Source organism: Oncorhynchus tshawytscha, linkage group LG09, assembly GCF_018296145.1.
Source record: "Oncorhynchus tshawytscha isolate Ot180627B linkage group LG09, Otsh_v2.0, whole genome shotgun sequence".
NCBI lineage: Eukaryota > Metazoa > Chordata > Actinopteri > Salmoniformes > Salmonidae > Oncorhynchus > Oncorhynchus tshawytscha.
The window spans coordinates 84,649,311-84,675,694 of NC_056437.1; the positions used below are offsets into that span (position 1 = coordinate 84,649,311).

The 26,384-nt window shown below is 43.9% G+C and overlaps 1 protein-coding gene across 1 annotated transcript; it reads right to left on the reverse strand.

Moving 5' to 3' along the window:
- Nucleotides 1-17,470: 17,470 nt before the first annotated feature.
- LOC112237353 (17-beta-hydroxysteroid dehydrogenase 14) lies at nucleotides 17,471-23,967 on the reverse strand. The gene is made up of 9 exons (XM_024405948.2): nucleotides 23,602-23,967; nucleotides 23,462-23,500; nucleotides 22,815-22,912; nucleotides 20,356-20,422; nucleotides 18,673-18,764; nucleotides 18,420-18,524; nucleotides 18,249-18,316; nucleotides 17,983-18,079; nucleotides 17,471-17,800 (listed from the first exon to the last, which is right to left on the reverse strand). The coding sequence occupies exons 1-9, from the start codon at nucleotides 23,690-23,692 to the stop codon at nucleotides 17,657-17,659; spliced, it is 801 nt and encodes a 266-aa protein (XP_024261716.1). The 5' UTR covers nucleotides 23,693-23,967; the 3' UTR covers nucleotides 17,471-17,656.
- Nucleotides 23,968-26,384: the final 2,417 nt, after the last annotated feature.

Consider the following 26,384-nt stretch of genomic DNA (forward strand, 5'->3'; position numbering starts at 1 on the left):
TTTCTCCTGTAATATTGTCTACATCTTTGTAATAATAATATGTTGAACCCTGTCGTTTTCTTTACATGCCAATGTTGTCCATCAGCATTCAGCACACTTGTTTTGTCCAATACCGTGTCCACAAAGATTGTCTATTATATTGACAAGATAGTCAAGTGGCAGCTCTAACAATAGAAATGCATGTCCTCAAAGATGGAAGATAGGCGGGAGGAGGCGAGATCAGGTGGGACCATTCTAGCCAGTGAGGAAAAGGAGGTCGAACAGGCCCCCATTAATATTGACAGGACTGAAGTGGAGCGGGTCAAGAGTTTCAAGTTCCTTGGTGTCCACATAACTATCATAGTTCAAACACACCAAAACAGTTGTGATGAGGCCTCCACAACACCTTTTCCCCCTCAGGAGAATGAAAAGATTTGGCATGGCTCCCCAGATCCTCAAAAGCCCTACAGCTGCACCATCGAGAGCATCCTGACCGGTTGCATCCCCACCTGGTATGGCAACTGCTCGGCATCTGACCGTAAAGCGCTACAGAGGGTAGTGTGTACGGCTCGGTACATCACTGGAGCCAAGCTTCCTTCCATCCAGGACCTATATACTCAGGGCTCCTGAGTGGCCCAGAGGTCTAAGACACTGCATCCCTGTGCAAGAGGCATCACTGCAGTACCTAATCTAGGCTGCATCACATTGCTGTGATTGGGAGTCTGATAGGGTGGTGCACAATTGACCTGGGGTAGGCCATCATTGTAAATAAGAATTTGTTCTAGTTAAATAAAAATAATAACTAGGTGTTGTCAGAGGAAGGCCCACCCCCCACTGCTGTTTATTATCTATGCATAGTCACATTAAAAATTATTCCGACTAACCTGTACCCCCGCACATTGACTTGGTACCGGTACCCCCTGTTTATAGCCTCATTATTGTTATGTACTTTTCTTGTGTACCTTTTGATAGATGTATTATTAGTAGTATTTTTTTACTTTAGTTTATTTAGTCAATCTTTTCTTAACTCTATTTCTTGAACTGCATTGTTAATTAAGGTCTTGTAAGTAAGCATTTCACGGTAAGGTTTCACCTGTTGTATTTGGCGCATGTGATAAATACAATTTGAATTAATTTGATTTAAAAGGGCAGATATGCGTGTGAACATCAGGCCATAGAGATAGATAGAGGACTCATCTTTGTAGCTGTGCCATTATAGCGTCTGTGACAGCATGGGCAGCACAATTGTGGCTATCTCCATTTCAAAGTAGTCCATTTTCTTCTTCTTTATTGGCTGATTGCTTCCAACTCAAAGGAATCCCCACTCCTCAACAGCAATGGCCATGCCAAAACGAGTTAGATCCATGATGAGTCCTCTATCCATCTCTTTGACAACAGGCATACCTCAGATATAGAGCCTTTTTTTCAAAGTTGCTGAAATGCCACCTGTGTCCAATTATATCAGTGCATTCATAACAACCGAACCATTACGAAACTTCTATTCCATAAAAAAATCCTCTTGCAGCAAATGAGCAATTACCTTTTTTATTGACCAAATTCTACACTCTCTCATTGACTTCCATACAAAAACTCCTAACTTCGTGGGTTTATTTTCGTTGACAGATTTTGGGCTGAGTAAAACATCTTGCTTCACATTTTCTTCTCTGGTGTGCATATCGAAAGCTGATGCAACTCTCGGGAAGCATTTCCCGGTTGCACACTTTTTATGATCTTTGAGTTTCACAACTTCCTCTACTGCACCACTGAGATATACAGTATATTAAATACTAGGCACTCTGGCTATCACACTCACAGAACCTATGTAGCTAAGCCTACTGACTGAAAATAATGAATTTATCTTACATGCAAGTGGATGCTATACTATGGGAGGGTTGCAACATATTTTGTCTAATATATGTCTAATTGTTACTAATCAAATGTATTTTACTGTATTCAAAATGTGTGTATTGTAAATAAAAAAATATTGGCATAAGTGAGGTTGTATAATCTATTCCAAGTAACCTTAGTTTAATCAATGTGGGCATCTGTGTTTTGTGGAGCCTGAATCACCTGTTGGTCTAGTTTCATTTAATGTTGAATTAGGCCTACTCTGGGGATTTCTCCTGGGGATTTGTTCTACCCTGTAGCAAAACAAATGACACATCCATGTCCCTGAGATTTTTGCTCTGGAGTTTGGAGCATTGTGAAGAACATTAAAATCATTCAAAATACTTCACCAGAAAGCATGACTTAGCCACAGAGGATCATTAGCTTATTTAAAAGAAATTGGGCAGCGCATGTAGCAATAGGCTTAGCTAATTATTGAGATGCGGCTGTCAGTGAAAAGCAATGCATCTAAAATATGTGTGAAGATAATATGTCTTGACTATAATTTGAAATGTTGAGACAAGAAGAAGGGGAGGGGTATGTGGCGATATTGGTGCATCTCTCTCCAGAATGCGCTCAGCTCTCCAGAATGTGATTAGCTGTCTCCCGCCAATTTTTGCACATTCCCTGTTTGTATTAGTTGTTTGACTGTTGAGGGTTCTTTTTTATAAATTCACCTTTACATATGTCACCAGTAGTACATTTACTGTTAATCTGCATCATTTGGTTACATTCAATTTGGTTAATGCATGGATTAAAGGACAATTCCACCCAAAAACAATCTTTTGGTATTTGTTTAATTAGTCCATTGATTACATAATCCCAAAATGTTTTGCTTGTCAACACTCAAGTGTTCAAGACATGTAATTTTACAGCAAATGGCATCATGTGGGGATGATTTCTGTATTTTGAAAGTAACATATCTTGAAAACTTGAGCGTTGACATGCAAAACATTTTTTATATTTATTTTTTATTTCACCTTTATTTAACCAGAAGGGCCAGCTGAGAACAAGTTCTCATTTACAACTACGACCTGGCCAAGATAAAGCAAATCAGTGCGACACAAACAACACAGAGTTACACATGGGATAAACAAACGTACAGTCAATAACACAATTGAAAAATCTATATACAGTGTGTGCAAATGTAGTAAGATTAGGAAGGTAAGGCAATAAATAGGCCATAGTGGCGAAATATTTACAATTTAGCAATTAACACTGGAATGGTAGATGTGCAGAAGATGAATGTGCAAATAGAGATACTGGGGTGCAAAAGAGCAACAACAACAAAAAATAACAATAAGGGGATGAGGTAGTTGGGTGGGCTATTTACCAGAGGTAGGACCAAGTCATTGTTTTACAAGTCACAAGTAAGTCTCAAGTCTTAGATCTCAAGTCCCAAGTCAAGTCCCAAGTCAAGACAGGTAAGTCCGAGTCAAGTCTCAAGTCAAGACCGTCAAGTATCAAGTCCTAAACTTTGAGTTTCGAGTCCTAAACAAGTCATAATGTGCTCTTCACCAAATGTAATGCCATCTCATATTTTTAACAAGAGTAATAGTATATTACATTTATGCAAATCATGAATGCTTTTAAAAATATCTATATATTTATTACTTTCCAAATAAACGTTATGTTTCCATGGAAATACATGAGTAGCCATGAGAAAGACCCCCCTCCCCCAATAGTGATTGACTATCGAGGATCGCTATGGGGCACAATCAGGCTATATAGGCTTGTACACAATCGCCCAACCTTAACACACACACACACACACACTCTCTCTCTGTGTGGTTACAGTAGGCTAACGTATGTCAATGGTTTTAGGAACAGCAGTAACATCAGACAGAATTTTGGCTACCAACTGCCTAGCCAGTTGTATCGCAATCTTGGGTGCAATGATGATCGCGTTCCCACACTGACTGACTATGTGGAGGCTCATTGATTTAACGTTACGTTAGCCTACATGATACACCAGTAAAGTAATAAAATATATAGCTGTCGGCTATATTAGCCACGACTTAGCATTCTTTGTGCAGATTCAAATGTCGAACAAAGATGGACATTTTTGCGCCTCCGTTTGTAATTTTCTTCCCGCATGTTTTGCAAGTTGCAATCTGTTTTTTGTTGATACAGCATCGTCTTTATATCTGAAAATAATCGTTTTGGGTATCAACTTTCCAAGGGCTCCATCTGAATTTACTCACTGACATTCCTCTGCACTGCCACGCACAACTTTTTCTCAGCTGGCACAATTTGATTGGCTGCTGTCCGATTCAAACCCTAATCCTTTAAATGAAGAGTTGATGCGCTGCACGCTTTTTAAAATAGTATAATTTTTTTATATTTGGGCTTGGAGAGGGTATCAGACCGAGTGATAAGGCTCAAGTCCAATTCAAGTCACGAGTCATTGCTGTTAAAGTCAAAGTCGAGTTGCAAGTCATCATATTTGTGACTCGAGTCTAACTCGAGTCCAAGTCATGTGACTCGAGTCCACAACTCTGCTATTTACAGATGGGCTGTGTACAGGTGCAATGATCGGTAAGCTGCTCTGACAGCTGATGCTTAAAGTTAGTGAGGGAGAAATAAGACTCCAGCTTCAGTGATTTTTGCAATTCGTTCCAGTCATTGGCAGCAGAGAACTGGAAGGAAAGGCGGCCAAAGTAGGAGTTGGCTTTGGAGATGACCAGTGTAATATACTTGCTGTAGCACGTGCTACAGGTGGGTGCTGCTATGGTGACCAGTGAGCTGAGGTAAGGAGGGGCTTTATCTAGCAAAGACTTTTAGATGACCTGGAGCCAGTGGATTTGGCGACGAATATGAAGCGAGGGCCAGCCAACGAGAGCATACAGAGCGCAGTGGTGGGTAGTATATGGGGCATTGGTGACAAAACGGATGGCACTGTGATAGGCTACATCTAATTTTCTGAGTAGAGTGTTGGAGGCTATTTTGTAAATGACATTGCTGAAGTCAAGGATCGGTAGGATAGTTAGATAGGTAGTTTTATGAGGGTATGTTTGGCAGCATGAGTGAAGGATGCCTTGTTGCGAAATAGGAAGCCGATTCCAGATTTAATTTTAGATTGGAGATGCTTAATGTGAGTCTGGAAGGAGAGTTTACAGTCTAACCAGACACCTAGGTATTTGCAGTTGTCCACATATTCTAAGTCAGAACCGTCCAGAGTAGTGATGCTAGACGGGCGGGCAGCGATCGGTTGAAGAGCATGTATTTAGTTTTACTTGCATTTAAGAGCAGTTGGAGGCCACGGAAGGACTGTTGTATGGCATTGAAGCTCGTCTGGAGGTTAGTTAACGCAGTGTCCAAAGAAGGGCCAGAAGTATACAGAATGGTGTCGTCTGCGTAGAGGTGGATCAGAGAATCACTATCAGCAAGAGAGACTTCATTGATGTATACAGAGAAAAGAGTTGGCCTGAGAATTGACTGCCAGAGGTCCGGACAACAGGCCCTCCAATTTGACACACTGAACTCTATCTGAGAAGCAGTTGGTGAACCAGGCAAGGCAGTCATTTGAGAAACAAGGCTGTTGAGTCTGCTGATAAGAATGTGGTGATTGACAGAGTCGAAAGCCTTGGCCAGGTCGATGATGGCTGCACAGTATTGTCTTTTGTCGATGGCAGTTATATCATTTAGGACCTTGAGCGTGGCTGAGGTGCAACCATGACCAGCTCAGAAACCAGATTGCATAGCGGAGATGGTACGGTGGGATTTGAAATGGTTGGTGATCTGTTTGTTATTAACTTGGCTTTCAAAGACTTTAGAAAGGCAGGGTAGGATAGATATGTCTGTAACAGTTTGGGTCTAGAGTGTATCCTCCTTTGAAGAGGGGGATGACAGCAGCAGCTTTCCAATCTTTAGGGATCTCAGACGATACGAAAGAGAGGTTGAAGAGGCTAGTAATAGGGGTTGTAACAATTGTGGCAGATAATTTTAGAAAGAGAGGGTCCAGATTGTCTAGCCCAGCTGATTTGTAGGGGTCCAGATTCTCAGCTCTTTCATAACATCAGCTATCTGGATTTGGGTGAAGCAGAAATGGGGAGGCTTGGGCAAGTTGCTGTGGGGGGGTGCAGAGCTGTTGACCCGGGGTGGGGTAGCCAGGTGGAAAGCATGGCCAGCCGTAGAAAAATGCTAATTGAAATTTGATTATTGTGCATTTATCGGTGGTGACAGTGTTTCCTAGCCTAGGTGCAGTGGGCAGCTGGGAGGAGGTGCTATTATTCTCGATGGACTTCAGTGTCCCAGAACTCTTTGGAGTTTGTGCTACAGGATGCAAATTTCTGTTTGAAAAAGGTAGCCTTTACTTTCCTCACTGCCTGTGTTTATTGGTTCCTAACTTCCCTGAATAGTTGAACATTGCGGGGGCTATTCGATGCTAACGCAGTACGCCACAGGATGTTTTTGTGCTGGTCAAGGGCAGTCAAGTCTAGAGTGAACCAAGGGCTATATCTGTTCTTAGTTCTACATTTTTGAATGGGGCATGCTTATTTAAGATGGTGAGGAAAGCACTTAAAGAATAACCAGGCATCCTCTACTGATGGAATGAGGTCAATATCCTTCCAGGATACCCGTGCCAGGTCGATTACAAAGGCCTGCTTGCTGAAGTGTTTTAGGGAACATTTGACAGTGATGAGGGGTAGTCTTTTGACCACAGACCCATTACGGACACAGGCAATGAAGCAGTGATCACTGACATCCTGGTTGAAGACAGCAGAGGTGTATTTAGAGGGCAGGCTGGTCAGGATGATATCTATGAGGGTGCCCATGTTTACGGATTTAGGATTGTACCTGGTAGGTTCATTGATCATTTGTGTGAGATTGAGGGCAGCTATCTTAGATTCTAGGATGGCCGGGGTGTTAAGCATATCCCAGTTTAGGTCACCTAACAGTACAAACTCTGAAGATAAATGGGGGGCAATTAATTCACATATGGTGTCCAGCGCACAGCTGGGGGCTGAGGGGGGTCTATAACAAGCAGCAACAGTGAGAGACTTATTTCTGGAAAGGTGTATTTTTAAAGTAGAAGCTCAAACTGTTTGGGGACATAACTGGATAGCATGACAGAACTCCGCAAACTATCTCTGCAGTAGATTAACTCCATCCCCTTTGGGAGTTCTAGCTTGGCGGAAAATATTGTAGTTGGGGATGGAAATTTCAGAATTTTTGGTGGCCTTCTTAAGCCAGGATTCAGACATGGCTAAGACATCAGGGTTGGCAAAGTGTGCTAAAGCAGTAAATAAAACAAACTCAGGGAGGAGGCTTCTGATGTTAACATGCATGAAACCAAAGCTTTTACGGTTACAGAAGTCAACAAATAATAGCGGCTGGGGAATAGGAGTCGAACTGGGGGCTACAGGGCCTGGGTTAACCTCTACATCACTAGAGGAACAGAGAAGTAGGATAAGGGTATGGCTAAAGGCTATAAGAACTGGTCGTCTAGTGCGTTGGGGACAGAGAATAAAAAGAGCAGATTTCTAGACGTGGTAGAATAGAGTCAGGGCATAATGTTGTCACGAACCGGCTCAAAGTTCATAACAAAAGGGAGACAACAAGATATATTTATAACAAGATAAATGTATTTTGTTATAAAAAATATCTATTAAATAAAGTAAACTAAGTACAATTAAGAATGGTGTGTGTAATCAGTAGTGCAAGTGAGTGTTTTGCATGCATTAATGTGATAATGCGGGGTGTTGAAAGGTGCCAAAGCAAACAACCAAAAGGCCACAAAAATACGACAAAATCTGTAAAGGTGTCTGCATGGAGAGAGTCTCCTCCATGAATGGGGAAGTGGTGTATTTATCCTGGGACACACCTGTCCATTTCTCTGACGACCCTCCCAACTCTGCCCACCGACATCCAATTTGGAAAACAAGAGCAAAGAGAAAGAATTTGGCAGACAGAGTGGGAGGGTCGTCACAATGTACAGACAATGGTATGGTAGGATGTGAGTATAGTGGAGGTAAACCTCCCCAGACCTCTGCAACCTTTGCGAAGAGGAAGCAACCTTTAAGAGGAAGAAGAAGACGAGACCAGAAGGGAACAGACAGGAGCGACAGAACAGGACAATACCAAACACAAAATAACATTCCCAAGAAACGCATTAGTTCCTTTTTAGTAGTTGGTGGTGGAAAAGCATCAATAGCTACCACCTTAGCCCGAACAGGATGCACTTCACCCTGTCCAACCATCTTTCTATGGTATGTAACAGTCACCTGAGCAAACTCACATTTAGCCAGATCACCAGAGGCAAACAGGCGTCGCCGGAAATCACACATACCATAATAGGGACTGAGGGGGCTCGGGAGACTTCCAGTCATCCTGGAGAACAGAGAAGTCTATGCACCTTATGTCCAAACACAAGGTAATTTAGACTGAATCCCGTGCTCTCCTGTGAAACCTCCCTAGCGGTAAATGTAACCAAGGCAACCCCTCCTCCCAATCCTTATCCATCTCAGTACAATAAGCTTTCAACAAAGACTTAAGTGTTTGATGGAAACGTTCCAGTGATCCTTGACTTTGCGCGTGATAGGGCTAGACAAATTGTGTTTAATATGGAGCTGTTGGGGAACATTACCAAACAGATTAGAGGTGAAATTAGATCCCTGATCACTCTGAATGACCTTAGGGATTCCAAACAGTGAGAAAAACTGAGTCAAAGCTTTTAACACAGACTTAGTCGTGATAGACCGGAGAGGATAGGCAGCAGGAAACCTAGTGGTCTGACACATCACAGTGAACAGGTAACTACTACCCTTTTTAGAACGAGGCAGAGGACCAACACAGTCAATAATCAGATACTCAAAAGGTTGGCTGAGTACAGGAATAGGAAACAGTGTTACCGGCTTAATAGCTTGATTAGGTTTACCAGTTAATTGACAGGTGTGACAAGTTTTGATAAACTCAGAAACACCCCTCTTTAACCTAGGCCAAAAGAAATGTCTTAATATGCGATTGTAGGTTTCCCTCACACCCATATGTCCAGCAACATCGTTGTGGGAAGTTGTCAACACCAACTCAGAAAGCTTAACTGGTACAACAACCTGACTAATCGCCTACCCCAGAAAACAACTACCATGAGACACCCACTTTCTCATCAGGACATCCTCTTGGAGAAAACAGCCATGGGCGACATCTCCCAACTGTTCCACAGACACAATTTGGTCATGCAACTCTTCTAATGTGGGGTCAGTCCGTTGCACATTGACCAGATCGGAGTGGGATACAGATAACGGGATAACAGGGAAAGCAGTGACAGACTTCTTTGTGGTATTCTCGCTAGTTGGCGCAGTGACCAGTTCGCAACGGCTCATGGAATGCATCACTGCACACGTAGAGAACACCTCTGGGAAACTCTGCACACTCATCAGGAATCCCTGCAAATAACGGCTTAGTGGAAACCACTAGAGATGGAAACACGACAGGCCATAGACGCTCACCAGCCAAGTTATTCCCAAGGATAACGTCGATACACTCAATAGGCACCGAAGGACGCACCCCCACCTTTTACCAGTCCACAATCCAACATCAGTTTATGCAATGGGACTGACAGTGTTCAAACCTATTCCCCTAATTAGAACACTATTCCCCGAATCAGTCTCAGCAGAGAAGGGTAACAGACTCCAACACAAACAGAGGCTCCTGTGTCTCTCAGGATCTTCACTGGCACTAGGTCCTTACTTCCTAACAGACACAAAACCCTCCATATGAAAGGTAAATAGTCTGGGTCAATATGGACTTTCACATGCCCCTGGGCCTGAGACAAAGTCATAACTGCAGAGTCGGAACACCAGCGATTAAACTGTGAAGATCATTTTCATGCAAACTCAACATGAGTCTGATTATCATCCCTTTTTAAAGTTCTAAATCGTTGGCGGTAAGCATCAGGGACCAATTCATAAATCTGTAACACAGCCGTTTTAACCTTATCATAACTGACACTGTCGGGTACACTAAGAGCTGAATATGCTTCCTGCGCTTTACCAGTTTACCACACACTGCAACATTAAAGTGCAGTCAGAATCAGGCCAACTCCTAGCGTCAGCAAATCAAATCAAAATCAAATCAAATCAAATTTTATTTGTCACATACACATGGTTAGCAGATGTTAATGCGAGTGTAGCGAAATGCTTGTGCTTCTAGTTCCGACAATGCAGTAATAACGAACAAGTAATCTAACTAACAATTCCAAAAAACTACTGTCTTATACACAGTGTAAGGGGATAAATAATAAAGAATATGTACATAAGGATATATGAATGAGCAATACACTCAAACAACGAAAGAATGTATCAGGGTCCTTTTCATTAAATTTAGGCAACAACTGTAAGTTCCCAACAATATCAAATGTGTCCGGGGCACGACCAGAAGAGGAACAAACTCTACCCTGACTGCTTTCCTTCCCTAACCAGCTCCAATTCCTTTTCATATTTTAACCGATCAGCAGCCAATTATTTTTCATACTTTACACGATCAAGCTCTAGCTTCTCATGATCATGCTCTAGCTGTAACAGAAGCAGTTCTTTCTGCTGTTCAAAAAGAAGACTACTAGGACTAACAGATGGAGTGGCCATTGTAACGTTACGGGGAGACGGCGAGTCCTCAGCAGAGGCTGCCCCAGTGGTAACTTCAAGAATACCCCTCTCCATCAGATTGGCCTTCAATATTAAACTAATAGTATTTTAGACGTTTATCACCAATTTCAACCTTGTAGTGTTCAGCAACCTTCAACACCTGTTCTTTAGTACTATCACGCCCTGACCATAGAGAGCCCTTGGTTCTCTATGATGTAGTAGGTCAGGGCGTGACTAGGGGGTGTTCTAGTTCAATATTTCTATGTTGGTGTTTTGTAGGGTTCCCAATTAGAGGCAGCAGGTAATCGTTGCCTCTAATTGGGGATCATATTTAGGTAGCCATTTTTCCCACCTGTGTTTGTGGGATATTGTTTTGTGTGTGTGCATGTGCACCACTACTTTCACGTTTCGGTGTTGGTTTATTGTTTTGAAGTTTCACCAAAATAAAGATGTGGAACTCTACACACGCTGCGCCTTGATCCGTCTCTCATTACGACGATCGTGACAGAATATCCCACCAAGCAAGGACCAAGCAGCATGTGACGGCGGTAAAAGGAGTTTTGGACCTGGGACGAAATTCTGGGAGATTGTGAGACCCTTCCTTGGTAGGAGATACCAAGGAAGGTAGGAAGGACAGCGATGACGCCGGGGACTGTGGCCACAGAAACCCCAAGATTGTTTTTGGGGAGGCCACGAGGGGTGGTCGGCGGAGCAGCAGAGAGTCATCATTAAACTGTGAAGTGCTGGCACAGTCCGGTGCCATCGGTTCCAGCTCCCCGTACTCACCCTGAAGAGCCAGAGACCGTCAGGGAGGCGATGGAGAAGTTGGGAGAGAGAGAGATGAGAGAAATGTTATGTAAGTGTGTTCTGCACGGCATCCGACCTGCAGAGCCTGTCAGCAGTCTGGTGAGTCCTGTGCCAGCTCCCCACACCCTTCCTGAAGTGTGTGTCACCAGTCCGGTGCCACCTGTGTCGGCTCCACGCACAAGGCCTACAGTGCGTCTCCCCAGCCCGGTACTTCCAGTGCCAGCTCCAAGGCCGGAGTCTTCCTCTGCGCCGATGCCCAGTCCAGGCACGGTGTCCAGTCCCGCTCCAATGCCAGAGTCTTCCTCTGTGCCGATGCCCAGTCCAGGCACGGTGTCCAGTCCCGCTCCAAGGCCGGGGCCTTCCTCTGCGCCGATGCCCAGTCCAGGCACGGTGTCCAGTCCCGCTCCAATGCCGGAGTCTTCCTCTGCGCCGATGCCCAGTCCAGGCACGGTGTCCAGTCCCGCTCCAATGCTGGAGTCTTCCTCTGCGCCGATGCCCAGTCCAGGCACGGTGTCCAACCCAGCTCCAGGGCCGGAGCCCTCTGTGCCTGTGCCCAGTCCAGACACGGTGTTCAGCCCGGCGCCATGGCCGGAGCTTTCCTCTGCGCCGGTGACCAGTCCAGACACTGTGTTCAGCCCGGCGCCATGGCCGGAGCTTTCCTCTGCGCCGGTGACCAGTCCAGACACGGCGTCTTCATAAGACACCATAGTCACAAGAAGAAAAAAATTCTTGCTCTTCCCCTCTACTGAGCACACCAGCCCACAACCAGAGAAATGACGATCACACTGGAAACCACAGAAGAGAGATGAGATAAATACGGAGCTTCCCCAAAACCTACAGTAACTCAACCCTAGTCTTCGTGCAGATTTGCGGTGGGTAATTACGCACTCTAACCCGCTGTCAAGGAAATAAACCACCCAGCACGCTGGCAGATTCCCCCAAGCCACAGACGTGCCCCCAAGACAACTGCTCAATCCACAGACACCACACAAAAATAACAAAATAACCATGCCCAACGTATTCCAAAATGAAACACGTCGCTAAGCCTAACAGGGGAAAAAGGGTATAGCTCCAGGTAGAAAGTATCACTACCCTATCCAAATCTCCCACTGAGGTACACAGCCGACAGCGAGTAGAGCAAGAGTTTCCAGGCTGGGCAGGGGCCTGGAAACTAACCAATGTACTCTATCCACTGCAGTGGCAAGTTTACCAAACAAAAGGCAACCAATACTGGGCACCAAACATTACAAAATCAAAAAAGCTGTAACAAAAAAATGCAAACAAAGCACCTACAAAGTTTAACATTAACTCCACATTTTCACCCAAACACAATACCTTCAAGATTCCGGACAAGCCCCCACTTGTCACGAACCGGCTCAAAGTTCATAACAAAAGGGAGACAACGTGGAGACAAGATATATTTATAACAAGATAGATATTTTTTATTACAAAATATATTTATTAAATAAAGTAAACTAAGTACAATTAACACTGGTGTGTGTAATAAGTAGTGCAAGTGAGTGTTTTGCATGCATTAATGCGGGGTGTTGAAAGGTGCCAAAGCAAACAACCAAAAGGCCACAAAAATACCACAAAATCTGTAAAGGTGTCTGCATGGAGAGAGTCTCCATGAATGGGGAAGTGGTGTATTTATCCTGGGACACACCTGAGTCCAGGTGTGTCCCATTTCACTGACGACCCTCCTGGCTCCGCCCACCGACATCCTATTAAGGAAAACAAGAGCAAAGAGAAAGAATTCGGCAGACAGAGTGGGAGGGTCGTCACAATGTACAGACAATGGTATGGTAGGATACTGAGTATAGTGGAGGTAAACCTAGGCATTGAGTGATGATGAGAGAGTTTTTATCTCTGGAGACAAAAGAGCTATCTAAGGCATGTTGAGCGGGACTGTGGGCTCAGTAGACAAGGACAGTAGACAAGGCATATTGGCATTAGAGAGAGGCATAAAGAAGTCACAGGTGTTGATCAGGAGAGCTAAGACAACGGGTAAATGGCGATGAATGGGCAGAGCGGGTCAGTTAGGTACATACAGGACCTGAGTTCGAGGCTGGGGCCGACAGGTAAACAAAATGAGGTACCATGTTATTGAAACAGTCCAGGGGGCATCAGCTGTGTAGCCGAGTGATCATAGGGTCAAAAGAGCAGCAATAAGTGAGTCACGGTGCCATTTGGTAGTCACTACTACGCTAGACGAGCAGGGGACAAAGCGTTCAGAAAAACTAGCGGGCCGGGGCTAGTAGATGGTTCTTCGGCGACATCGTAACAGAATAGCTTGTTGAGACCACATCAGGCAACCACGTCTGCAATCCAGCCGTGATGGATTGGCGGGGCTCCGTGTTGACAATAATGGGTCCAGGCCAATTGGCAAAGAAGGTATTGTAGCCCTAGAATTAGCTGGTATATGGGCCTACCTCGAGGCTAGCTCAAAGCTAGCTGGTGCTTTCTTCGGGGCAGAGGCGTTAGCTAACAGTAGCCACTCGTTTGCAGCTAGCTAGCTGCGATGGTCCGGTGTAATGATCCAGAGCAGCAGGAATCCGGTGATGTGGTAGAGAGAAGCAGTCCGATATGCTCTGGGTTGATATCGTGCTGTGCAGACTGGCAGGTATTGTACGAGCTAAGGTTGGCTGGTGACCGAGAAAAAGGTGAAGACCGCTAGCCGTGGCTAACAAAGACTTGTAGCTAGTTAGCTGGCTAGCTCCTGATGGAAGTTCCAGTTATAAGGAATCAAAATAGCAGATCTGTACCACATTGGGTGAGGCGGGTTGCAGGAAAGTATATTTAGTTTGTAGATAGAAAGTGAGATTAATATATAGAGTGGGGCAAAAAAGTATTTAGTCAGCCACTAATTGTGCAAGTTCTCCCACTTAAAAAGATGAGAGAGGCCTGTAATATTCATCATAGGTACACTTCAACTATGACAGACAAAATGAGAAGAAAAAAAATCCAGAAAGTCACATTGTAGGATTTTTAATGAATTTATTTGCAAATTATGGTGGAAAATAAGTATTTGGTCTATTACAAAAGTTTCTCAATACTTTGTTATATACCCTTTGTTGGCAATGACAGAGGTCAAACGTTTTCTGTAAGTCTTCACAAGGTTCTCACACACTGTTGCTGGTATTTTGGCCCATTCCTCCATGCAGATCTCCTCTAGAGCAGTGATGTTTTGGGGCTGTTGCTGGGCAACACGGACTTTCAACTCCCTCCAAAGATTTTCTATGGGGTTGAGATCTGGAGACTGGCTAGGCCACTCCAGGACCTTGAAATGCTTCTTACGAAGCCAGTCCTTCGTTGCCCGGGCGGTGTGTTTGGGATCATTGTCATGCTGAAAGACCCAGCCACGTTTCATCTTCAATGCCCTTGCTGATGGAAGGAGGTTTTCACTCAATCTCACGCTCCATTCATTCTTTCCTTTACACGGATCAGTCGTACTGGTCCCTTTGCAGAAAAACAGCCCCAAAGCATGATGTTTCCACCCCATGCTTCACAGTAAGTATGGTGTTCTTTGGATGCAACTCAGCATTCTTTGTCCTCCAAACACGACGAGTTGAGTTTTTACCAAAAAGTTATATTTTGGTTTGATCTGACCATATGACGTTCTCCCAATCTTCTTCTGGATCATCCAAATGCTCTCTAGCAAACTTCAGACAGGCCTGGACATGTACTGGCTTAAGCAGGGGGACACGTCTGGCACTGCAGGATTTGAGTCCCTGGCGGCGTAGTGTGTTACTGATGGTAGGCTTTGTTACTTTGGTCCCAGCTCTCTGCAGGTCATTCACTAGGTCCCCCCGTGTGGTTCTGGGATTTTTGCTCACCGTTCTTGTGATCATTTTGACCCCACGGGGTGAGATCTTGCGTGGAGCCCCAGATCGAGGGAGATTATCAGTGGTCTTGTATGTCTTCCATTTCCTAATAATTGCTCCCACAGTTGATTTCTTCAAACCAAGTTGCTTACCTATTGCAGATTCAGTCTTCCCAGCCTGGTGCAGGTCTAAAATTGTGTTTCTGGTGTCCTTTGACAGCTCTTTGGTCTTGGCTAAGGTGGAGTTTGGAGTGTGACTGTTTGAGGTTGTGAACAGGTGTCTTTTATACTGATAACAAGTTCAAACAGGTGTCATTAATACAGGTAACGAGTGGAGGACAGAGGAGACTCTTAAAGAAGAAGTTACAGGTCTGTGAGAGCCAGAAATCTTGCTTGTTTGTAGGTGACCAAATACTTATTTTCCACCATAATTTGCAAATAAATTCATAAAAAATCCTACAATGTGATTTTCTGGATTTCTTTCTCATTTTGTCTGTCATAGTTGAAGTGTACCTATGATGAAAATTACAGGCCTCTCTCATCTTTTTAAGTGGGAGAACTTGCACAATTGGTGGCTGACTAAATACTTTTTTGCCCAACTGTATGAAAAAGACTGGCTATTTACACTGGATAAGACACTGGATAAGACAAAGACAAACGCATACGTCCTACTGCTACGCCATCTTGGTCAGACACTTTGGGACTATGTCATTATTGGACTAATGTGTCTGGTTGCCTATTTTGGGATGTCTGGTTTTTCTGATTGTCTTAACTCACCACCACTAATAAGCTGAGTTTCTCAGCAAATTTTTCAACAGCAAGTCAATTAAGTATATATATATTGTTTTACATCCATTGTGAATGATAATAGTTCCTCACAGTATTTGAAAAAGCCTTCCAACACTCTCCCCCTAGATAATCACCAGGCCTTGGTGTGAAAGAGCAAAATGTCATGCCCTGAGCATCCCATATACAGTGGATATATAGTGGAAACGCCATAAAATACCTGAAGACCTTTCCCTTTGCCAAAAACAACTGTGTCTGTCCCGAGCTCACTGGAGCGGAAACTGTGATGGCCCAGAAAAGGCTAGTTGATTCACTGTAGCCAGTGACAGCATTGGGCCAGACCTGGTTTATTGATTTGATGCAATGTAGGCTTCACTAGTGGTAGGGAGGGAGATAGAAAGGGAGGAAGGCAGACAGGCAGTGGGAAGATAGATGAAATTGAAAGAACCTTGCATTTTAATCAGGACATTTTCAGTTTTTGTCAGCTTTATGTATTTTACTTAGTTGACAGTGTAAAATATAGTCCTACTGCTACATTGTCCTATAGGCTATCTCATAGTTCCATGTGCTCTTTTATTTAGCCAGTGTGAATCAGTGTGTTCATATGGCAGAGGCTGGTGCTCTCCCATTAGTGGAATTTTAACTTTCATTTTAATCCCGATTTGTATTATTAGCCACGTGACAATGATTTTGAGAAATGAAAACGTTACTATTGAAATGAAACTGTTCCACGAAAATGTACATATGATAATCATAACTTGTATGAAGATTGGTCGAAATGGTAGGATAAATTGTAAGCTTCTCCAAACTTGAATTTCACAAACTTGAAGGTGTACAAATAAAACACCCAAAATGTAATGGAAATCATCTACATGTATTTTGTGTGTTCAGATGCCCTGTGTGGACAAAGTCATGGGACCTTATGACAATCAGATTAAATTAACTACATTTTTCAGAGAGGAAACCTGTAAATCGGTCCAATTCGACCAGAACACAGGAGGGTAAGAGAAATATAACTAGAGGGCCGTTGTAACTAAGATTGTGCAAATTAAAACTGAGCACAAATGGACAGCTATGCGATCCATCGCGGAGAAAATAGCTCACCACGATCCAGCACCTGCGAGTGGAAAGTGTCATTTGCTGGGCCGTGCCCAGCACTGTGTTGCATGCTAGACTAGTTGACTAGTACGGCTACGTGTTTGACAAGGGCAGCAGCAGGCCTGAGAGCCAAGTGCGAGAAAACGCAATTTGATTTTGTTCCCATTCCCTTTACGCCAAGTTTAGAATCGTAAACTAATAGAAAATGTAAGTGGAAACGATTGCGAAAACTGCTCCAGATCACTTGATATCGACCACAAGGGAGAAAGAATAGAATATGGAGGGTGGGAGAGGGTCAGACCCGAATGAACTTAAACGGTCTATCGTACAGCAGAGCGTGTCCAACTCCAAACTAACCACACTGAATAGATAGGAGCATATCATGAGCGCACAGCTGAGAGCTCTCCATGCAAAATAGGTCCCATATATACATATTCCATGTTTTTTTTCTCTCTCCCCTACCTCAATCCCATGATCATTTATATCGACAATGCAACGGAAAAAATAGTTTCATCGTTTTTATTGCAACACAAATTATTGCAGCGTTACCATCTCACCACCAGGGGGTACTGTACCATCTCCAGCACCTCTACATCCCATGGCTATGGATAAAACAGGGTGATTGTTTCAATAATCTCAAGCAGGATGGCAATAGAACATAACAGGTCCTGTTATTGGTCAGGAGGCCTGCTCATGGGACCTGGCTCTTGTAGCCGTAGTTGAGTTCTGCCCCTCCACTAAGCAGCAGGTCTATCCCAGTGCAGAACGTAGCATCAGCAGCCAGGTACAGAGCAGCCAACCCACTCTCAGCTTCTGTCCCCATTCGACCAAGCAGCTGTTGGAGATTAGGAAGAATGTTGAAGATGAGGCATCAGGTTCATCAAGACGAGAGATGCAAATTAAATTAGGAAGTCTCTACCAACCCTCCCTTTTCAATGCATTCTGAAATATGTCACTGTAACAGATCTTATATTTCATCGTATATCTTGTATTGGCTCCTGTGAAGTGAGCACTTGCCTGAGCGTTCTCTCCTTCTTTAATGGTAGCTAAGGTATCTGCAGTCTGTCCAGCCAGCTCCTCCCACAGAGGTGTCATCACATTACCAGGGGAGATGCTACAAGATAATACACATTTAGACTGCAGCAAACAGAGCTAGAGATAAGAGAAAAAGTGGAAAAATACAAAAGTATTTTTAAAACAGGACAGACAAAGGGGCAAGAGAAAAAAAGAAGTAGAACATCCTAAAAGTTTATAAATGGAGACAGATGCCAGTTCTTACTCACCAGTTGACTCTCACTTGGTACCGACTCTCATCCACAGCCATGGCTTTTGTCATGGCAATGATCGCCCCCTTGTGGAGGAAAAGAGACACATCACCCCAGTTAGGCCTACTTCTCCAAGCCTCAAACAGTGGAATAAAGTACTGCATACGGTTATCTAGATTTTTAGTTCACCTTAGTGGCTACATATGGTGCTGCATTTTTCTGACCAATGGAGCCCACCAGACTGGACAAGTTAATGATGTTCCCCTGGCGCTGTCGCAGGTGGGGCAGGGCATACTGAGGAGGGGAGATCCCGTGATGACGTAAAACATATTATAAGGTATATAATAACACATTATTAAGGCTCTTACATGCTTATAACAAGTAATAAAGCATCATACCTGAAGGCTTTCAGTAAAGGAAATATAATGAGTGAATTATTTACTTTGGAGGCCAGGAAGTAACTGATGAGGTTAAGATTCAAAAGATCTCTGAACTCATCTGCAGTAGTGTCATCTGTGGGTTTATGAGGTGGGTCTGAAAGGGGATGAAAGTGAGGGAACTCAATGAATACAGCATAAACACTAACCAAATGTCTATAGAGTATGTGAATTGTAGAAGAGGGGGAAGAAACATGCCTTTCATATCCACAAAAAAAGTGTTAAGTGGTACAAAAATGTATGCAGATCTTAAAAAAACGATGAAAAGTATAGCAGTATAGCATTAAAAATACATCCGCGTTCCGACTTGCACCTTTGTCAGGTTGTGACGATCAGGAGGTGATCGGTTTGATGGTGCAAAGCGTATATGTAACAGTATAGACTTTACCGTCCGTCCCCTCGCCCCGACCTGGGCGTGAACCAGGGACGCTCTGCACACACAGTCACCCTCGCAGCATCGTTACCCATCGCTCCACAAAAGCCACAGCCCTTGCAGAGCAAGAGGAACCACTACTTCCAAGGTCTCAGAGCAAGTGATGTCATCGATTGAAACGCCACTAGCGCGCACCACCGCTAACTAACTAGCAATTTCACATCGGCTACATATACACGAAGTACAAAACATTAGGAACACCTGCTCTTTCCACATCAGACAGACTGGGTGAATACAGGTGAAAGCTACGATCCCTTATTGATGTCACTTCAATCAGTGTAGATGAAGGGGAAGAGACAGGTTAAATACGTATTTTTAAGCCTTGAGACAATTGAGACATGGATTGTGTGTGTGCCATGCAGAGGGTGAATGGGGCAAGACAAAATATTTAACTTCCTTTAAACAGAGTATGGTAGTAGGTGCCAGGCGCACCGGTTTGTGTCAAGAACTGCAACATTGCTGTGTTTTTCACCATAAATAGTTTCCTGTGTGTATCAAGTATGGTCCACCACCCAAATGACATCCAGCCAACTCTGGGAAGCATTAGAGTCAACATGGGCCAGCATCCCTGTGGAACGCTTTCGACACCTTGTAGAGTCCAGGCTGTTCTGGGGGCAAAAGGAGGGGTGCAACTCAATATTAGGAAGGTGTTCTTAATGTTTTGTACACTCAGTGTATGTGTTTTTAATGCTTGAATATGCCTGTTTAAATAATGGCTTGCCAGGGCCTCCCAAGTAGCACAGCGGTCTAAGGCACTGCATCGCTGTGTTACTACAGATCCTGGTTATATACCGGGCTGTGTCGCAGCCAGTCGCGCCTGGGAGACCCATGAGGCGACGCACAATTGGCCCAGCGTCGTCCAGGTTAGGGGAGGGTTTGGCCGGCCGGGATGTCCTTGTCACATCGCGCTCTAGCGACTCCTGAGGCAGGCCGGGTGCATGCACACTGACAGTTGTTCGGTGTTTCCTCCGACACATTGGTGCAGCTGGCTTCCGGGTTAAGCGTGCATTGTGTCAAGAAGCAGTACGGCTTGGCGGGGTTGTTTTTCGGGACAATGGGACAAGACTGTAACTACCAAATTGGATATGACAAATTTGGGGAGAAAAAGGGGGTTAAAAAAGTATATATATAATAATAAAAATAAGTGCCTGGACGTGGATTGGTATACCAACTAGCTGATTTGTGGATATATCATTTCCTTTCTTTCTTTCCTTAACAACATCAATTCTCATACAAAATGATAACAGATACTCACGCCACCCAGCATTGTTGACCAGACAGTCTATTTGACCATAATGCTCCACTGTCACTGAAATCAACCTCTGCAGAGAGAATATCATACGTTGAGTTGACTGCACACTGTGTAAGACGTTTATAATTGCTATCTCCAGGTATGTGGACCTATGATCCCATTACCTATGTACCTACCTAACTTGCTACATAGAGCCTAAGCTGAAAAACCAGCTAGACGCACCACTAAAATAACGTACAAACATACACACATCCCTCAGTCAAACACACAAAACAGGTTATAGCAATGTCACTACTGTTCACAAGCACCAGGATCTGGACACTGAATGATGATTGGATGTGTAGAAAAAAAAGAAGTCGCTCTGGATGAGAACATCTGCTAAATGACCTAAATGTAAAACATTATGGAAAGCTTCCGTCTTGCAGTGTTAGTCTGACCACTAATACATTTGAATTGTCTGATGAGGCTTCATCTATCTGTCCACTCCAATGTATGTATGTGTATATATATATATATACACACAGTTGAAGGTCAGAAGTTTACATACACTTAGGTTGGAGTCATTAAAACTTGTTTTTCAACCACTTGTTAACAAACTATAGTTTTGGCAAGTGGGTTAGGACATCTACTTTGTGCATGACACAAGTCATTTTTCCAACAATTGTTTACAGACAGATTATTTCACTGTATCACAATTCCAGTGAGTCAGAAGTTTATATACACTAAGTTGACTGTACCTTTAAACAGCATGGAAAATTCCCGGAAATGATGTCATGGCTTTAGAAGCTTCTGATTGACTCAAATGATGTCTATTAGCCTATTGGAAGTGTACCTGTGGATGTATTTCAAGGCCTACTTTCAAATTCAGTGCCTCTTTGCTTGACATCACAGGAAAATCAAAAGAAATCAGCCAAGACCTTAGAAAATAAATTGTAGACCTCCACAAGTCTGGTTCATCGTTGGGAGCATTTTCCAAACACCTGAAGGTACCACGTTCATATGTACAAACAACAGTACGCAAGTATAACACCATGGAACCACGCAGCCGTCATACCGCTCAGGAAGGAGATGCGTTCTGTCTCTTAGAGATGAACGAACTTTGGTGTGAAAAGTACAAATCAATCCCAGAACAACAGCAAAGGACTTTGTGAAGATGCTGGAGGAAACAGGTACAAAAGTATCTAAATCCACAGTAAAACGAGTCCTATACCGACATAACCTGCAAGGCCACTCAGCAAGGAAGAAGCCACTGCTCCAAAACCACCATAAAAAAGACAGACTACTGTTTGCAACTGCACATGGGGACATAGATCGGAATTTTGGATAAATGTCCTTTGGTCTGATGAAACAAAAATAGAACTGTTTGGTCATAATGACCATTGTTATGTTTGGAGGAAAAAGGGGGAGGCTTGCAAGCTGAAGAACACCATCCCAACCGTGAAGCACAGGGGTGGCAGCATCATGTTGTGGGGATGCTTTGCTGCAGGAGGGACTGATGCACTTCACAAAATAGATGGCATCATGAGGATGGAAAATTATGTGGATATATTGAAGCAACATCTCAAGACATCAGTCAGGAAGTTAAAGCTTGGTCGCAAATGTGTCTTCCAAATGGACAATGACCCCAAGCATACCTACAAAGTTGTGGCAAAATGGCTTAAGGACAACAAAGTCAAGGTGTTGGAGTGGCCATCACAAAGCCCTGACCTCAATCCTATAGAACATTTCTGGGCAGAACTGAAAAAGCATGTGCGAGTAAGGAGTCCAACAAACCTGACTCAGTTACACCAGCTCTGTCAGAAGGAATGGGCCAAAATTCACCCAACTTACTGTGGGAAGTAATTTTTACTAGGATTTTTACTAGGAAATAAATTCACCCCAACTTACTGTGGGAAGTCATTTTTACTAGGATTAAATGTCAGTAATTGTGAAAAACTGACTTTAAATGTATTTGGCGTATGTAAACTTTCGACTTCAACTGTATATATATACTTTTTTTAACGAATTAATAAATGTATGTCAGCACAGACCTCAATGCCTAAGCGAACTCTCAGTCTGGGAGGCGAGCACAAAAAACAGGGGAAGAAAACAGGAAACAAGGGCACAGGAAACACAGAGCTTCAAATAATGACCAACTGGGCCTTTAATAGTGATTTCTAAGCAGTTTATAAGCAGACCTTGAAATGAGGAGCAAGGGGCTTGCTAGAGCTGTGAGTAAACTAACTCAGTGGAGAAGAGTCCTTTCACAGACAGGGAAAATACAACAAAGACTAAAGATAGGTGGAGTGTAGATTATAATACAAAATGTTATAGTAAGCATTCTGATAAACCACAGGTCATGTGAGGAATGAGATACATTGAGGAATGAGGATATAAACTCTGTTGAAATGTTGTGCATATGAGTGATCATTTGACTCTCATTTCACTGCCCTATAAGATAAGTCATTGCCCAGAAGCCCTACCTTGATGTCCTCCTCTTTGGAGATGTCACAAGGTACAAATTTGCATGACCCTGGCCCTGCCCTGTTCAGCTCGGCCTCTAGAGCCTGTCCTGCTGCCACTGTCAAAAAACAAAAACAATATATATATAATAAGAATACAGTAAACTTATGAATATGCAATGTAAAGATGATTTAGAGAGGGCTTTTTTTAATGATTCATTAAGTCTTCAACAATGGATTACTGATGAATGAAGATTCTGTGAAAACATTATTGATACATGTGTGGTGATTCTGATGGTTTCTTGTAACTGATGGCTTCTACGGTTGTGGCTAAATGGATAGGATAACTAAATGCAGCAGGTTAGGAGAATTAAGGTAGCAGGTTAGGAGAATTAATGCAGCAGGTTAGGATAATTAATGTAGCATGTTAGCAGAATTAAAGTAGACGGTTAGGAGAATTAAAGTAGCAGGTTAGGAGAATTAACGTAGCAAGTTCGGAGAAAAAGTTTATGGTTAGGCTTAGCTACAATCCTACATTTGTCACCAACACAACTCGAACATGCTGTACTCCATCTAGCCACAACCGTAGAAGCCACCAGTTCCCTCACACATGCAATGGTATACTTTAATCTGAGCAAAACAAATCAAATAAACGTGCAGACACTCACCCCCTCTTGCACAGAAGACAACTTTGGCCCCATTCTCCACTGGGAAAAAAACAACAGAATAGCACATTATTGTTTCCCCAGTACCTCACTCTGCTCAAATCTCAACAAACTAACTTCAAATCAGCAACTTTGATTCTTACCGAATACTTTGACAATCCCTCTACCAATCCCTTTGGACCCGCCGGTCACAATGACAACTTTGTCTCCATAACGCAAAGTACTGCCTGACATGTTCACTAGAGCCAACCCGTCACGGGTGATGATTTCAGTGATGATACGTTCGCAAAGAACCGCCACTACCTGGTTGACTGTGTTGGTCGAATGCCGCAAACAAAGTTACTTGCCCTCTTTCCAAGCTACACTTTTTATTCTATTTCTTTACATGCAGCAACATATATAATTGCATCCCTCCCGTTGTCTTTTTGCCTTTTACATGTATACGTTAACTTTCTCTTCCCTCCTCCAAGTTCCTCAAAAATCATGGGTTTTGTTGTCGTCTGTGAAGACAGGTGAGCGGTTTTGTGGGACTTGTAGTTTTAAGCTCCATGCAAATTCTAACGGACATCCTGGTGCTGCAACCTGCTGTGTCAACATGCATACCGGTTTCTCAGTCTATGTATGAGGCATATTCTGAAATGGAAAAAATAAACCATTACATTCATCAATTAACCAAGAAGCCAATGGGATGGTTTTTGCAATTGTTTAATGCATAATAAAAATAAAAAATGAAATGCTTCACTGCTCACTTTCCTGTAAAATCCACCTCATGTCAGTGTTATAACTGTTATACATTTGACATGTTTCCCTCCCCCTTCCAACTCGCACACGTCTCTAAATAGTTAACTCAAATATTAATTCTTATTCTACATTTACATTTGAATCATTTAGCTTACAATCGTATCCATAGCGATTTACTGGAGCAATTAGGGCCTTGCTGAAGGGCACATCAACAGATTTCTTTACCTAGTCGGCTCGGGATTCAAACCAGCCAACTCTCGGTTACTGGCTCAACGTTCTTAACTGCTAGGCTACGTGCCGCCCCATGTAACCTTTTTCTGGCCCAGAAATAATGCTGTTGATCTTACAGTGGTCACTATATGTCACTTACATTTTTGTTGACACAACACCTGTGAGTCATTACCTGCCTGACACGTGTGCACCATACCCTATACTATACCATACACTAAGCCAACTGAATAAAGGCTTACGAAAGGATCAGAAAAGGAGTGTCATGGCTTTTTGTTGTAGGCTTTCAGTTTACTGTTTGGTCTCATAACATGTGTGAACATGTTTGTAAATGTGACTTGGGCCCTACATTTTTCCTGACCACACCTCACCAGGAAATGCATTGGCTCTGCTGCATAACTCATTTATGGCCCTGAGTGTTTCCTGTTAAGGTGACATGGTCAGAAAAACACAGGGCCCTAGTCAGGAGCATTATAAATACTGAAGCCAGGATGGAACTTCAAAATACATTCTCATTGGGATTTTATGGGTGTTCATTTGGGTCTCGTGAGGACATCAGTACATGTGTTGAGGATGGTGTGTGTGTTTTTGTGTGTTTGTTTATGACAGGGAGAGAGGGGGAAAATGAAGACTTTAAGAGAGAGGCAGGGGGCTGACATTAGGGGGTGGGGGTATGAAGAGTACTTTAAGAGAGAGGCAGGGGGCTGACATTAGGGGTGGGGGTATGAAGAGGACTTTAAGAGAGAGGCAGGGGGCTGACATTAGGGGGTGGGGGTATGAAGAGGACTTTAAGAGAGAGGCAGGGGGCTGACATTAGGGGTGGGGGTATGAAGAGGACTTTAAGAGAGAGGCAGGGGGCTGACTGACATTAGGGGGTGGGGGTATGAAGAGGACTTTAAGAGAGAGGCAGGGGGCTGACATTAGGGGTGGGGGTATGAAGAGGACTTTAAGAGAGAGGCAGGGGGCTGACATTAGGGGTGGGGGTATGAAGAGGACTTTAAGAGAGGCAGGGGGCTGACATTAGGGGTGGGGGTATGAAGAGGACTTTAAGAGAGAGGCAGGGGGCTGACATTAGGGGGTGGGGGTATGAAGAGGACTTTAAGAGAGAGGCAGGGGGCTGACATTAAGGGTGGGGGTATGAAGAGGACTTTAAGAGAGAGGCAGGGGGCTGACATTAGGGGGTGGGGGTATGAAGAGGACTTTAAGAGAGAGGCAGGGGGCTGACATTAGGGGGTGGGGGTATGAAGAGGACTTTAAGAGAGAGGCAGGGGGCTGACATTAGGGGGTGGGGGTATGAAGAGGACTTTAAGAGAGAGGCAGGGGGCTGACATTAGGGGTGGGGGTATGAAGAGGACTTTAAGAGAGAGGCAGGGGGCTGACATTAGGGGTGGGGGTATGAAGAGGACTTTAAGAGAGAGGCAGGGGGCTGACATTAGGGGGTGGGGGTATGAAGAGGACTTTAAGAGAGAGGCAGGGGGCTGACATTAGGGGTGGGGGTATGAAGAGGACTTTAAGAGAGAGGCATGGGGCTGACATTAGGGGTGGGGGTATGAAGAGGACTTTAAGAGAGAGGCAGGGGGCTGACATTAGGGGGGGGGGTATGAAGAGGACTTTAAGAGAGAGGCAGGGGCTGACATTAGGGGTGGGGGTATGAAGAGGACTTTAAGAGAGAGGCAGGGGCTGACATTAGGGGGCAGGGGGTATGAAGAGGACTTTAAGAGAGAGGCAGGGGGCTGACATTAGGGGTGGGGGTATGAAGAGGACTTTAAGAGAGAGGCAGGGGGCTGACATTAGGGGGTGGGGGTATGAAGAGGACTTTAAGAGAGAGGCAGGGGGCTGACATTAGGGGTGGGGGTATGAAGAGGACTTTAAGAGAGAGGCAGGGGGCTGACATTAGGGGGTGGGGGTATGAAGAGGACACCATGCTGAGGGTGTAGAGAGAAGGCAGTGGATTGAA

What these genes read in the sequence shown, in the direction of transcription:
- LOC112237353 (XM_024405948.2), bottom strand. Translation starts at nt 23,692, where the DNA reads ATGTCAGGCAGTACTTTGCGTTATGGAGACAAAGTTGTCATTGTGACC. An exon ending in GGTCAACAATGCTGGGTGGC is followed by an intron (nt 18,765 to 20,355) that starts GTGAGTATCTGT and finishes ATCCCCTTTCAG; the next exon opens with ACCCACCTCATAAACCCACA. An exon ending in AAGAAGGAGAGAACGCTCAG is followed by an intron (nt 17,801 to 17,982) that starts GCAAGTGCTCAC and finishes AATCTCCAACAG; the next exon opens with CTGCTTGGTCGAATGGGGAC.